At 39.3% G+C, this 16,071-nt stretch overlaps 1 protein-coding gene across 1 annotated transcript in view; it reads left to right on the forward strand.

Moving 5' to 3' along the window:
- The window catches only part of UNC13C (unc-13 homolog C), a 402,369-nt gene that overhangs the window by 199,390 nt on the left and 186,908 nt on the right, over positions 1-16,071 (forward strand). The window contains exons 14-16 of the mRNA XM_065558178.1: positions 5,285-5,353; positions 6,720-6,809; positions 9,052-9,180. Coding sequence (XP_065414250.1) covers positions 5,285-5,353; positions 6,720-6,809; positions 9,052-9,180 — 288 coding nt within the window. The remainder of the gene's footprint in view (positions 1-5,284; positions 5,354-6,719; positions 6,810-9,051; positions 9,181-16,071) is intronic.

Consider the following 16,071-nt stretch of genomic DNA (forward strand, 5'->3'; position numbering starts at 1 on the left):
GGTTACTGCCGCTGCTGGTCAGTGGGGTATCCAGACCGCAACACACTGACATTGGCTCACACTCGTTTGCAGCCGGACCGGGGTCGGCTACCCCCGGGCTACTTCTGAGATCCCCCTCAGAGCCTACCTCGTTCGTCACACCGGGCTCGGGCCAGTCCATCTGCATGGGCTCCTCGCGGCCAGGGCTTGGTGGCAGATCCGGTAGTTCTGCCAGGAAATCCGGCCAACGGCACTCGGGCGGCTCCTCCGGGTAGCAGCAGGGGCGGAGGGGTTCTGGTGCAGTCTCGCCCTCGGTGTTAGTGGGGGGGGCTCCCCGGGATCCTCCCAGCGACGGGAGCGGACGGGCTCCGGCGGCTCCTCCTCGTAGCGTGCCCGGGGTAGCTCAGGCCAGTTAGGGCTCGGGCCTCGGAGGTCTCCTGGTCGGGAGCTCCCGGCCACACGTCTGCTCCCTGTGGTGGCTGGCCGCCGACTGAGCTCTGGCGGCTGGCCTTTATACTTCCTGTCCCGCCCCTTGACTTCCGGGGGGCGGGGACAGGCGGTGGTGGCTCCACGCACTCTGGTGTCTGCACGTGGGCTCCCTCTTCTGGGCAGGAGGGGAGCCACACCGACTCACTACACCCTGGCAATATGATAGAATTCCCAGTATCTACTTTCTAAGAGTTGATGTAGTATGGAACCTATGACATTAGGGATGATGATATTTTCAAAAGTGTCTAAGGCTGTAACTACGCTTGGAGCTAGGGTTGCGATTCCCAGCTCATGTAAACATATTCACGCTAGCTCTCATTGGGCTAGCATGCTAAAAATAATGGTGTAGCCACAGTAGCATGGGCAGCAGCGAGTAGCAGCATGGACTAGCTACCCCAAGCACGTACTCCTAGGGGCCAGGTGCGTTTGTACTTGAGCAGCTAATCTGTGTCACTTCTTACTGCTGTCCGTGCTACCTTGGCTAAATTACAATTTTTGGTGCTTCAGCTCAATAAAAGCTAGTGTGATTATATCTGCACAACACTAGCTCCAAGCGTAGCAGTGCCCTTAGTTACTTGGGAAAAAGAGACTTAGGTGCTTTTGAAAATTTTGCCCTGGGTCTCTTTGATAAGTTAATATTAGCATGCTGCGTACTTTGGTCACATCTTTTTTTAAACTCTTACATACATAAAGATTGGCATGCACATTATTTGTGACATTTTCAATGAAATTCACATCAGAAGAATTTTGGTTTGATTTAAGGGAGAAGCTTACAAACTCATCACAACTCTATATTAAGATCGATAGACCAGTACCTCAGATGGGATATTGGACGTACTTGGACCCAATGGATCTGGCCCTAAATCATCAGAATAGAACCTTCAGGGCCATTAGCATAAGAATATTTGTAGTGACGGTCTTTAAAAATGTGCATTTTTTGCAATTTTGCATAAGTCAGTAATAGAGAAACATTATAATGAAGATTCAGCATCTTTTCAGATGAGAGTGTTACCATCATTAGTGGAAACACCAACTAAGATTTTTCCCTCTAACTAGTTACAGGAATAATTCTACATATATAATAGGAACTCAGAGTAGGTGTCTTTCCTTTGTCTCCATCATTAGGGAAAGTGCTTGCAATAAATCTTTCATCTAAGAAACTAAAAATTACACCTTCTGTTTCAGGTTCGGTACTGAACTCTCTTTCTGAACGCCTCTCTTTTGTAGAAGTAGATGGCATCAGGACAGGACTATTAGAAAACACAAATGATCAAAGTGTGCCAATCCTGTATAGGGAAAGTGAAGTTAAACATGATATTTCTGTTTGGTATAACTGGAATGGCTCTTAAAGTTAGACTCCTGGTAGAATGATTTTAAATAGGTTCATACACTATACAAGACAAGAAAGATGGCTTATCAAGGGTCGTTTTCAGTTATTGAAAACTCAGTAAGGAATTAGTGTTCTGCGTACTAAGGGCGAGATCATGAGATGATGTAATACCTACTCTCAGGACGTGGCAAAGCAGCCCAGGAGGGAGATCATGACTCTCCTGGTTCCCCAGCACCTTCAAGGAGGGAGCAAACTGTGCTGTGTCAATACCTGGCATAGTGTGTACTGCCCAGTGCTTTGGTAGTGGTAGAACTAAGGATCTGCTCATTTCTCCAATCTCCACTTCCCTTCCCCTAGCTACACTGGGGAGGTTGGCAAAAGAAGGGAGAGTAGCAGCTCTGGGGAGCCTGCTTCCACTCCCACACTACTACTCATGATAGATAGCCAAAGAACGGGCACAAACACAATTTGACCCTGAATAATTAATATATTCATTCTTCATTTTTTTTAGTTTGCATTGCTATTATTTGTATGTTAACCATTTTTAAGGAATAATCCTCTGATTCATTACCAAATGCAAACACACACTAATGATTTCTAAAATATTATTTATTAACATCTATTTTATTAAATTTGGGATTTAATCAAATATCAAACACAATATTAATGAAGTACAAATTGCAGCTGCATGAAGCACTGTCTGGTGATTAGGGCTGTCTAGCGATTAAAACAAATTCATCGCGATTAATTGTGCGATTAAAATAATTAATTGTGATTAATCGTGTGATTAATTGCACTGTTAAACAAACTAAGTGTAATGAAAATATTTCCACTTCTGCATGATTTTCAAGGGCATTATTATCAAATAATAAAATTTGGTGGGTTTTTTTTGTTTGTTTGTTCTTAAAATGAACAATATGTGCTGCGTTCAGTCACAAATTTAATTAACACGTTATTTTTTTAATGAGCGTCATCAGCATGAAAGCATGTCCTCTGGAATGGTGGCTGAAGCATGAAGGGGCCTATGAATGTTCAGCATATCTGGCACGTAGATACCTTGCAATGCTGGCTACAAAAGTCCTTTGTGAATTCCTGTTCTCACTTTCTGGTGACATTGTAAATAAGAAGTGGGCAGCATTTCTGCTGTAAATGTAAACAAACTTGTTTGTCTTAGTGATTGGCTGAACGAGAAATAGGACTGAGTGGATTTGTAGACTCTAAAGTTTTGCATTGTTTTGTTTTTGAGTGCAGTTATGTAACAAACAAAAAATCTACATTTGTAAGTTGCAATTTCATGATAAAGAGATTGCACTGCAGTACTTGTATGAGGTGAACTGAAAAATACTGTTTTGTTTATCATTTTTACAGTGTAAATATTTGTAATCAAAAATAATATAAAGTGAGCCATGGATACTTTGTATTCTGTGTTGTAATTGAAATCAACATATTTGAAAATGTAGAAAAACATCCAAAATATTTAATAAATTTCAATTGGTATTCTATTGTTTAACAGTGCAATTAAAACTGCGATTAATCGTGATTAATTTTTTTGAGTTAATTGAATACATTAACTGCTATTAATCGACAGCCCTATTTGTTATTAAAACATTCTGGCTCTTGTACTTTTGTTGAAATGGCACGCTACTGTTTCAACAAAACCCTTTATCAGATGTTTTATGTTTGATCCAGCTTTTGAAATGTAAAGTTTTGCTGTTTATTTCATCATGGATTTTCTGTTCTTTATTTCCATTTTGCTAGTGAGCAGAACATTTTTTTTTATCCTCAGCTTGGAGGGGCAGATTAAGTCCTCTCTCTGATGTTAATGCCAATTTACCTTTGACGCAAATACCAATCCAATTTGTAGTTCAACAGATGGGTAGAAAGACAGTATTAAAACATCTCTAATAGAGGTTCTGGGCTCTGTTTTCAAACAATTGACTTATAGGCAAAATATAAGATTATTTTTCTCATTTCTGAAGCCCTCTGGGTCAGGTTGCATGATAGTGGATAGCTGCACACCATTCATCAAAAAGAACATCCCAAATTCAAATCCTCAAGCCTACATCTGGGATGGATTTGCCTGAGTATTTCAGTGGAGATTTATAACATGGCAAAAACATCCCCTTGTGTTGAACACGTAATGGAACTGTGCCAGATCAAAGGCTTTACGTGTAGGTTAGTACTCCGCTGCCATGCAAGTTATACCATGGTCACATCATTGCATAGTTCTGAAGTGTGATAGAGGTCAGAACATATGTTTATGGGTATCAGATCTTGCTACTTCCAATGGTCTGTAGTCTTTACATATTCGGATGGTGTAACTGCATATTTCTTTGCAATTGGATAAGGGGTATAAGTGTTTCAACACAAAGCATGAAAGGCATACAACTCTCATTAACATTACTGGGACTCACACAGCTCAGTTGTGTGCATTGCACTAAAATTTTACCCTTGGGCCTTTATATGCCAAAATCACAAGTCAATCTCCATTTTCAAAGGGAAAAGCTATTGCTCAGGTAGGTTTCACAAGGCCACCATCTCTAATGGGTCATTGTCTGGGTACACCACAAGAAGGACAGGAGACACTTGTTATGGATTTTAATCAGGCCGCAACTTTATTATATAGATGTCTGGGACTACCCGGCAGATAAAGATAAATATGTCAGTGCAAGCAAATCCATATTTATTCAAATCAATTCTCTGGGGCATCCATCAGCTCCCCTTTGTTTCCATCCAGGTCCCCCAGCCGACCCATGGCTTGGACCTTACCATCCACCAGCCTCGTAAGAGGGTTAAAGTGGGCTATGAGAACAGGGGGCATTGGCTCCCTGCCATACCAATCATAGGAGTCCCCAACTCCCTCCCCCATTCTGTATTTTTACATCTTGCTAAAAATCCCCTGTGCAAACAAATAATGTGCTCTACAGTTTTAAAAGGGGCAAGCAGAGTTTTGTAAGGAGCTGAATACAGAAACAGAACAAGCTGATCTTTTCTGACAAGCCACACACCCATCACTGAAAACCTGTGAACTTTAATTTGAATTGATACTGTTGTTGTTCAGAGTCTTCTGACATTATTTTTTCAGTTTCCCTAGGTATTTTTGTTTTAGTTATTTACTTAACAACGCATCAGTTATTAAGATAAAGGAAAGCAGTTTAGGGGAAAGGCTGCTGTGCTTCACTAATGCATTTTAAGGCTGCATGATGGTGAATGAATGCCAGAGATTTGTGCTATATTAGATGAATCATGAAATATGGCAGAAGGCATAACACATTTACGGTTTCTGATATACTTACTGTTATGTCAGACCAATGCTTTTATACAAATAAATTGAAAACTGCACACTTTCCAAACAGATCCAGAATGGAAGGCAGCAGATTGTATGCTTTGTGATAAATGTGTGGGCTGTAGATTTACACACATAACTACAGAAACTTGGCACCACATTGTGTCTCATGTACAAATGTTCATGTCTTCTTTGTACAGAGGGAAAAGTTCATAAAACTGCTGGATCAATTGCACAATTCACTGAGGATTGACCTATCTAAATACAGGGTATGTATAACAGATCCTACTAAGGGACCAAATCATACATTGTTTAGTATAAATATATCAGTGCACTTTATCTGCTTATACCATTTTAGACATGAATATCTAGTCTGACATGAAATTTGAAAGAATAAAGATGCTCACACTATCACCAATCCTTGAATTAGAATTCAAATTTTAGGACATCAGTGTTTGAATAAAAAGAACAGGAGTACTTGTGGCACCTTAGAGACTAACAAATTTATTAGAGCATAAGCTTTCGTGGACTACAGCCCACTTCTTCGGATGCATACAGAGTGGAATAAATATTGAGGAGATATATATACACACATACAGAGAGCATAAACAGGTGGGAGTTGTCTTACCAACTCTGAGAGGCCAATTAAGTAAGAGAAAAAAAAAACTTTTGAAGTGATAATCAAGCTAGCCCAGTACAGACAGTTTGATAAGAAGTGTGAGGATACTTACAAGGGGAGATAGATTCAATGTTTGTAATGGCTCAGCCATTCCCAGTCCTGAAGTGGGCTGTAGTCCACGAAAGCTTATGCTCTAATAAATTTGTTAGTCTCTAAGGTGCCACAAGTACTCCTGTTCTTTTTGCGGATACAGACTAACACGGCTGCTACTCTGAAACCTGTCAGTGTTTTAATAAAACCATATTTTCTGATCTTTCTTGAGATTAACAGCTAAGAAAGGAGGGTCATTGTGTGATATTACAATTGGTGAGGCAGTTTTTTAGAGTTTAGAAAATCAAAAGTTTCATGCAGCATAAGTGTCTGTCTGTGGGTTCCTTCAGTGTTGAAGAATGATATCCACTCCCTATCAGACTATAAGGATAGTTGAGTAGTCCTTTGATGGTATGAGGCCATTAAATGACCACCAAAAATGTTTCCTGGGTATCAATCTGCCTGCTAATCTAGGGAACTCTTAGTATTTCACATAAATTCCAATTCATTAAGCTTATTATGAAACTACTAACATTGTTTCTGGAACTGATTTATATATGATGGAGAGCAAATAAAAGGGTTTCCTTTAAATCACAAACAGTGTTTCTTTAACCTTTTTCATTGCAGTATTTTCTATGAGATTTTTAGAATTGGCAATGCAATATTTTAAAACTTACATATTGTTACCACAGGCCCTAAGAGTTCCCAAAATGGTCAGTTTGGGCCTAACTCTGCTCCCATTGATGTCATTAGGCATTTAACCATTGACTTCAATGGGAGTGTAGATGGACCAACACCAAGTGTGGTTGATAATCCCACCCACTGTGTTTATCGCTTTCTTTGTTTTCCTGAAAGTTTTTTTTTCTTAACATTTTAAGGGTCTCGCTCTTAACCTTATACTTATTTCCTTTTCCCCGATTAACTAGGATAATTTTCCTGCCAGCAATTCTGAAAGGCTTCAAGACCTGAAATCAACAGTAGACCTGCTAACCAGCATTACTTTTTTTCGAATGAAGGTACCACACTTTATCTCTGTTACTGGCATCAGAGAAACATAGTGCACATTTATTTTCTAGGAAAGCCACACGGTATTTGGTGCTCTTGATCACCACTATCAAACCCCAATGATTAGGTTGTGCTCTTGATATCTTAGCTTGATGAATCCTGCACTGAGACTTGATTTAAGATACAGAACATCACTGGTTATAGTCTCTAAATATATTTCAGCTGCCTTAGTTTTAAATTAAATCCCTAAGCTTTCTGAAGATCTAGTTAAATGGAAATCTTATACTGAAAGAATGCAAAAGGGAGAGAATGCAGAAGTGCTACAAACTATCTTTATCTTTCTCTGGTTTAACTGAAGAGATATTATTGAACTGCAGCTCCTAAGAATATACAGTAGAACCTCAGAATTACAAACATGAATAGAGGTTGTTCATAACTCTGAAATGTTCATAACTCTGAACAAAATGTTATGGTGGTTCTTTAAAAAGTTTACAACTGAACATTGACTTAATACAGCTTTGAAACTACTGTGCAGAGAAAAAACACTGCTTTTAACCATCTTAATTAAATGAAACAAGCGCAGAAACAGTTTCCTTACCTTGTCAAATCTTTTTTTAAACTTTCCCTTTATTTTTTAGTAGTTTAAATTTAACACAGTACTGTATTGTACAGTGTTTGTTTATTTTGTCTCTGTTGCCTGATTGCATAATTCCAGTTCCAAATGAGGTGTGTGGTTGACCGATCAGTTCATAATTCTGAGGATGTACTGTATGTAACAGCTGTATTTAAAAAAATAATCTTGTTCAGTTTTGCTCTTTTGCCACCACTAAAACTAGCTTTGCTCCTGTCATCTTTCTAAGCTTGGCAGAGGGTAGACGCAATGTAGTTTTCTTGCCTCCAAAGCCAGGCAAAGATATCCTCTACTATCCAGTGACTTTTGATGTTGAATGGCTCAAACGCTTTGCCTTTGGGTTTTCATCTCTTCAATGCTATGAGCAACTGCTTTGCAAAGAGACCTTTTCATTGGTGGCAGGACTCCAGAAATTGCTTTTCTGATGCAGAAGTTACACCTGAATTAATGCTTTACCTTTAAGAGCACACAGTTGCAAATATTACTCACCTGGTCTGTCAAGTCAGTGCTCTGACTTTTTATCATTGTTCATTAACAAGAAGCAATTCAAGGAGAGAAAGTATTACTTTTCAAATGACAGTTGTCCTGTTTGCACTTTGTATCTAGCAGTATTATAAAATAAAAATCATTCTACTGGAGAAAGCAAAATAACCCCCAATCTCTAACATTTGTTTAAACTCAGTTAAAATTAGGTTTAAAGCTTCTCCATTGGAGTAAGATTAGGGCTAGGTTTAGTGAACAGAATAAACTGAAAATCAAACAAAAGCAGCTGCGACATCTAAGGTATTCATCAGGAAGAAAAATGTTTCCTATTATTATTTCAAACATCAAAATGAGGCTAATGACATTAGGCCAAAACCTACTTGCCATAGATATACAAGCAGTCAATGTCAAGGTGATCATGAATAAGGTGAGCAAGATTTCCCCATGATAAGGAAAAAATACACATTGCTACAACTGGCTCAAAATATAAAAACACAAATCAAAATTTTCAATTTTTGTTAATCTAATAGTGTGTTAACAGACACATCCTATTAGTAGCAAGAGTAATATTTCAGTAACACTTATGAGCATCAGTAATGGACTAGGACTCTATTGGGCTCGGTGCTGTACAAACACAGAACAAAAAGATGGACTATTGAGGTGAAACTCAGCTTAAGTATATGTATTTTAATGGATAGGCTAAATGTTTATAGAAACAAATGCTTTAAAAAATATGTAGCTGTTTGTGCACTAAGACACTAATTCAAAAGGGCATTCCTATTTGGGAAAACATTTAAAGATGTGCCTAGCTGCTTTCCTGAATAAAGGTGTAAAGGTAAGATCATGCAATCACTTAAGCATGTATTGTACTTTTCTCATGGGAATAATCCTATTGAAGTAAGCGTCAATGTGGGACTACTCCTATGCTTAAAGTTAAGCATGTGTTTAAGTGTTTCTCTGGACTGAAGCCACAGTGCATAAATCTATGTACTTTTTAATATTGTATTGATCTTTATTATATTTTATTGCTCCCAATTCTGCATTGGACAGATAACTCAGTACACATAATGTACAGATTTTTCTAGTCCAGCTGTTTATGAAATTCTCTTATTTTCTGATTTTATGAAATATTCTATAAGGTCCTGGAATTGCAGAGTCCACCTCGAGCCAGTATGGTGGTTAAAGACTGTGTCAGAGCTTGCTTAGACTCTACCTACAAGTATATTTTTGACAACTGCTATGAACTCTATTCCCAGCTAATGGATCAGGTAAGACCAACCCCTTGGAATTTCTCAATGCCTTTGTTCATTCTTTTTTGTTGGTTTATATAAGGCAGGTAATAATACAACAAATACAGAACAAAAAGAAAACAGTTGCCGAAGACATTCAAATAGTCCCATTACATATAAGGACCCTGCCTAATTCTGTTACATCTGTAGGGGAAGGAGTAAGAAGGGAGGAAGCAAGGTATAAAAAACAAACTCACAGATGGGCTATGAACACTAAAATAATTAACTAGATGAGTCTCAAAATGAATGTAAAAATGTCAATCCAAAAATCTATTTCCTTGTATGGGGCAAGGAAGTAAAAATGTCCATGACTTTATGGAAGAAGAAATTAGATTTGAGAACTGTATGAGGTCTGTAATTGGAAAATAGAAAAAAAATCCCATATTTCTTCAAACAATGTAATGGCTCCATCAAGAGATTTTTATGTTTTTCACTTCACTGGGGAGAAGTGTTACAACCATTTGCTGAAAGTGGTATGTTGTCTTTCTTGTGCCTTAGATTTATATATTAACAACTAAGGGTTTGGCCACACTTGCGAGTTACAGTGCATTAAAGGAGCTACAGGTGCACTAGCTCACTACCCGTCCACACTGGCAAGGCACATAGAGCGCCTGGACTCCACGGCCAGAGCGCTCCTAGTACTCCACCTCGGCGAGTAGAATAACGTTTGATGCACCCCCGGTGGAGCGCCCCAGCATCAGTGTGAACGAGTGTTGCATTACAGTGCTCTGATCAGCCCCCGGAAATGTCCCATAATCCCCTTAAGTCAAGTGGCCACTCTTGTCATTGTTTTGGATATGCCCTTTGAAAGCTCCGTTTGACAGCTGGCATGCTTATCTGTTCCGAGACAAAGCAACCATTGCTGTGGAATGCTGTGTATGTGGGGGGGGGGAGGTCTGCTGCTGTCTGAACTTACAAGACAGCATGCTGACCTGCTCTCCGCCCCCCAAAAACCCACTCTCTCTTCCCCCATATAGACACAACACACTCCCCGTCACACTCCACCCCCTCCCCATTTGAAAAGCATGTTGCAGCCACTTGCATGCTGGGGTAGCTACCACAATGCACTGCTCACTGTGACCATTGCAAGAGCTGCTAATGTGGCCATGCCAGTGCGCTGTCAGCTGTCAGTGTGGACAGACTACAGCACTTTCCCTACTGTGCTCTATGAAGGCTGGTTTAACTCAAAGCGCTCTATATCTGCAAGTGTAGCCATGCCCTAAGATACATGCTTGGGGCCCACTTTTTGTATTTATCTCAAGAGAAGGGAAATTTGGAATGGTTATTACAAAAGGATATTGTTACGGCTAGAAAATTTTTGAATAAGGGCCTATCTATTCTTAGAAATCAATACAAAATAATATAGCCTTTGTCATTTTCCAAATACCACCACAAACCCTTGTAGATGTCACTCTTTTCTGTAATGTGCTCAGTCCATTTGATAAATATTAAAATGATTAAGTTCACACCTCTGACCTACAAAAATACCCAGGCCTATATAGTACACCATTGATTCCCCTGTGTATCATTTGTACAATACCTTTGCCCTGTTTGACTGGAAATGATATTTCAGTGACTATTCCCACTTTGGAAAGAGTAAATTATCCAGTTAGGAAAAGACATCTATGCTGTAGAGTGTATCCCATATAAGAACATGCATATTATATATGATTAGACACAGAAAATCGTTATCCGAAAGCAAACTGCAGTCAGACCCAAATACATTCTGACATGCGTCTGTCTGAGTTCAAGGAGAGCAATACATTGAGTCCATGTTGTTCTGAAATGAGAAAGGTCTAGCTATGTTGTTTGAGTCCTGTTTTATGAGCAAATGAATTTATCTCTAGATATCAAACCTTGGGTGAGATAACCTTTCAATAGTACCCTTGAGCAAAACATTTCCTCTCCAAAAATCAATGGAGTGAATTGAACCGCATTAAGGTCTGTCTGATAAAACACAAGATTCAGTAACTTTAAGCCTCCAAATACGTAAAGGGTGTATATAGTGAAAGAAATACTTCACATTTTTTATTTGTTCACCCTTGAGGAGTTATTGACTATTTTGTCAATACTGAGAATGTTTCCTTTTACACAAGAGCCAAGGACTTTTTTATATTGTGCTTTTAAAAAGGCGGAAAAAAGTTTGTAATGGAAGCGCCTCATGTTTTGATATTATAACTCCCACACATTTATCAGAGCCCTGTGATAACACACCAAGAAATGTTAAGGATACAGCGCTGAATCTCCATTTCCACTAACCATAAAGATGTATAGTTTCATAATACCTGTTTTATTTGCTTTCTGTAAATAAAGTATGAAAATCTAAATCAAATCTCATTCAAATATTAATATGTTAGAGTTTTATTTAAATACTCCTGTGAAAAGAAGGTGCATGTGATAAGACATGGTGCATTGCAGCAGGCTCTGCTGCATCAGTGATTTTGAGAGGGAGGCTTCCAGTAGCCCACTCTGCCTCCCTGGACCATACAGTTAAGGCCCCAACTCAGGCAGGTAGTTAGGCACATGCTTAATTTCAATCTCATGTTTAAGTCCCAGTGAATTGAAGAGATACTTTCCTAAATCAGGCCTGAAGGAAGAAGAGAATGTTCTCTGAGAGAGCTTCTTACTGCAGTATTAAAACTATTTCTCTGTGTTAAACCATCTGTGCATAATGTATCGCTGTTTCTTAAGAAACAGTAGTTTTACTACTGGACTACTAGAAAAAATAATTTTACTATTCCAAAGAAAAATTCTCTACGTTAAATGACCGAAAACAAAGGGTAGGAATAAATGGGCAGTTTTCAGAGTGGAGAGAAGTAAACATGGGTGTCCCCCAGCGATCTGTACTGAGACCAACATTTTCACAAATGACCTGGAAAAAGGGGTAAACACAGAGGTGGCAAAATTTGCCAATGATACAAAACTACTCAAGATAGTTGAGTCCAAAGCAGACTATGAAGAGTTATAAAGGGATCTCACCAAATTAGATGACTGGGTAGCAAAATGGCAGATGAAATTCAATGTTGATAAATGCAAAGTAATGCACATTGGAAAACCTAATCCCAGCAAAATGATGCGGTTTAAATTAGCTCAAGAAAGAGATCTTGGAGTCGTTGTGGATAGTTCTCTGAAAACATCCACTCAATGTGCAATGGCAGTCAAAAAAGCTAACAAAATATTAAGAAAGGGATAGATAATAAAGACAGAAAATATTATAATGCCACTACATAGATCCATGGTATGCCCATACTGTGACACTATACCCCATATAGTAATATTATTATGATATGAGTATGGCATAATTATGATGTATTTTGTGCAAGATAAGGCATGTGAGATATCATTGAAAAGGTTATAAATTACTGAATATGATTATCCTACTTGTATGCAAATATCTGAAGTTAGGAATATTGTCTATGTATCCATTACAAATGTGTTTACACCTGGGGAATGTCCACTAGGCAAAAGACTGTCAGTCTAGATAGCTGGCTGGGAAGGGCCATTAGGGAGAGCAATAGGTCTTAGAAGAAGATGATAATCTCCCATTGGGGAGCCTTCCTGAGGTTGCTACAAACAGCCTCCAAGTCATGGCTGTGACCAGATCATCTGGTACTGGACTCCATCTTGGAATACCAGTGTTTTCCCACTATTTAAGGCAGGGGAGTGACATTATTAAGGTTCTTCACTGACAACCTGCCCAAAGGAGACTTTTGAAAACACCTGAGGAACTAGGACTGGACTGGGGGGAAGTGCTAGACCCAAGCTAGAGGGGTTTCTAGCCTGTGAAAGGAATACGTAGGGTTTTTAAGTTGCAAGCAAGGGCAGCTGGCCCCTTAAGAATCTCTGCAACCAGCTTAAATCATCATTTAGGGTGAGAATTTACTACTCAAATTCAATCTCTTTACTATATTAAACTTAGATTGCATTTTTGTTTATTTGCTAGGTAACCTGTTTTAATCTGTTTGCTATCATTTAAAATCTATCTTTTGTAGTTAATAAATTTATTTTTTCTTTGTCTAAAACCAGTGTGTGTGGGAGTCATAACTTGTGGCAGAAAGCTGTGTATATTCCTCTCTACATCCAGGGAAGGGGCGAATTTCATGAACTTACATTGTACAATTCTCTGTGTAGCGCAAGACGGTATAATTCTGGGTTTACCCTCCAGAGTGGTGTGTGCCCTTGAGTAGCTGGGCAGTTCCTTAGCTGAAGCCTTCCCATGCAGAGCTGATCTCAGCATCTGTATGTAGCTGCAGCTGGGTGTGTCCTTACCTGTATGTGTGCTGGAGGAGGCTTGAAGACCTGTCACAGCAGCACAGTGTAAAGGGAGCCCAGGCTGGTGGGTCAGGTGGGCTCAATGGTACCCCAATTCCAGGTGGCACCCCGGGGTTGAACCCATCACACACACGTTGAATGCTGCATGCATTCTCAAAAAAGATATATTGGAATTAGAAAAGGGCAACAAAAATAATTAACACCATGGAACAGCTTTTGAATGAGGAGAGATTAAAAAGACTAGGAATTTTCATCTTGGAAAAGAGACAATTAAGAGGAGATATGATAGAGGTCTATAAAATCATGACTGGAGTGGAGAGTGAATAAGGAAGTGTTATTTACTCCTTCTCATAACACAAGGGTTACCCAGTGAATATAATAGGCAGCAGGTTTAAAACAAACAAAAGGAAGTACTTCTTCACACAATGCATAGTCAACGAGTGGAACTCGTTTCCAGGGGATGTAGCGAAGGCCAAAGCTATAACAGGGTTCAAAAAAGAACTAGATAACTTCATGGAGGATAGGTCCATCAATGGCTATTAGCCAATATAGGCAGGGATGCAACCCCATGCTCTGGGTATCCTTAGCCTCTGATTGCCAGAAGCTGGGAGTGGATGACAGGGGATGGATCACTCAATTGCCTGTACTGTTCATTCCCTCTGAATTACCTGGCATTGGCCGGAAGACAGGATACTGGGCTAGATGGACCATTGGTCTGACCCCGTATGGTCATTCTTATGTTCTGAGAATATTGGAGCCAAAAGCCAATTGACAGTCAATGGGATTTAGAATAAGTACCTGAATCCCTTTTGAAAATGATATTTAGGCTCTTAAATCAGTTAAGCATTGTACACAGGGCACTGTAATGCCTACATACCTTTAAAAATGGGTCACTTTTGAAACTGGGACTTAGATACTTCTTTTATCTTTGTATCTCTATGGACAGGTAAGGACCTCTCAGATTTAATCTCTTTGAGCTAATCTGTTATTTTCATAGTTTATTTTTTTCTGTTTCCCAACCAGCTGTACTTGCACATACAGTCTAAATGGCTGAGATTTCCTATAGGTGAAATAAGTTCAGTGTAGACAACTCCCTTTGGCCTAGTGAGTGACACATTGTGGCACTGAAAGGCATGGTGGAACAGTTGGGTTGGAGGGTTTGACTGATGTCTTTGTCAGGGGATGGGGATAGTGACACAGGCCAAGCCTATGATCTTTACAAAGGATTTTAATGTATTTGGGAAGGTGCTAAGATACTTTAAATCTCATGGCACTTGGAATAGTGTTGTTTTTTTTTGGAAGAAAGTGCTGTATGGCTGAACATTTGAACATAGCTGCTCCTTAGATTTCTGTAAGATGTACATTTTGCCCCAGTTTTTGCTGTTCAGTATCCATCTCTCCTAAATCAACAATAGGAGTTATAGGAGGCTAATTGTAAATTAGTAGGGAAAATATATTGAGTATTTCTCCCCTAAGTTGCTCTTCCAGCAAGGAAATAACCAATCCTTGAACTCCGAATTTCTCCTGACTGCTCAGAAGTCGTGGCAATATTATTTGAGACAGAAGATCAGTCACTGAATGGATTAGCATTGTCTCAAGCTGAAAATAATATACTGAGTACAGAAAGAAGTGTGGTCTAGTGACTTAGAGCAAGAGATGGATAGAGAACTCTTAAAGTCAGTGGAACTTCCCATGTGCTTAAAGTATATGCACACGTGTTTCCAGGAGCAGCACCATAGTGGTTTTCCAGCAATATGATTCATTGATGCAGTTCTGCTTGATATTAGCCACGACGTTTGCTTCCGTTGTGGAGATCATGTCGTCTTCTGCTGTGAATTTTGGAACAGTGACTGTATGCGGCAGTGGCATCGACCCAGATTTCATTAAAAAGTTCTAAACGGATTTGTCATTGCTTGTTATTGATTGCCACCACAGGGTAGCAAAAAAGTTCTTAAATGATTTGAATTCCTATTAAGGTATCTGGAATTGATCCTCATTTCAGTACCTTGAGACCATTGGATAAAACATGCAGATAATTTAAGTATAATTTGCGAACCATAGAGAATATTCATTTCTAAAACATTGTGTTGTTCTAATATACAAAACTCTACTCAGATGCTGGTCTTTTCTTTCTTTGTTTCCTTGAGCTTGAAATAATGGACAAAACACAAAAGAGAAGGTTTTAAAAACACTGAAACTACTGGACATTTCACAAAAAGGGTTATGTGGGGCCAAATCCTAGGGCATGGTCATGTTGCAAATATGCAGGACCTCAGATGGGGAGGGAAAGGTGCCTATAAACTATTCCATGGCTTCTGGAACTCACTAATAACGAATCAGTCTTTGACTGAGTGCTTGTCTGTGTGTGTATTCTGCACCAGATTAAATTGCACAGTGTGTAACAGTCTGAGTTAGTAGGAGGAACAGTTGCTGAGCATCATAGCTTTTTGCCATATGACTATTCTTCTACCGCAGTCCTGGAGCCGTCTGCAGGCAGAAATGACCCCCTGCATAACGTAGAGAAGCCAAATAGCTGCTTTAAATTATGTTTGCTACAGCAGCCCTACAGAGACCACTGCACTGGTTGAGGATCACTGG

Source organism: Chrysemys picta, chromosome 10, assembly GCF_011386835.1.
Source record: "Chrysemys picta bellii isolate R12L10 chromosome 10, ASM1138683v2, whole genome shotgun sequence".
Classification (NCBI taxonomy): Eukaryota; Metazoa; Chordata; order Testudines; family Emydidae; genus Chrysemys; species Chrysemys picta.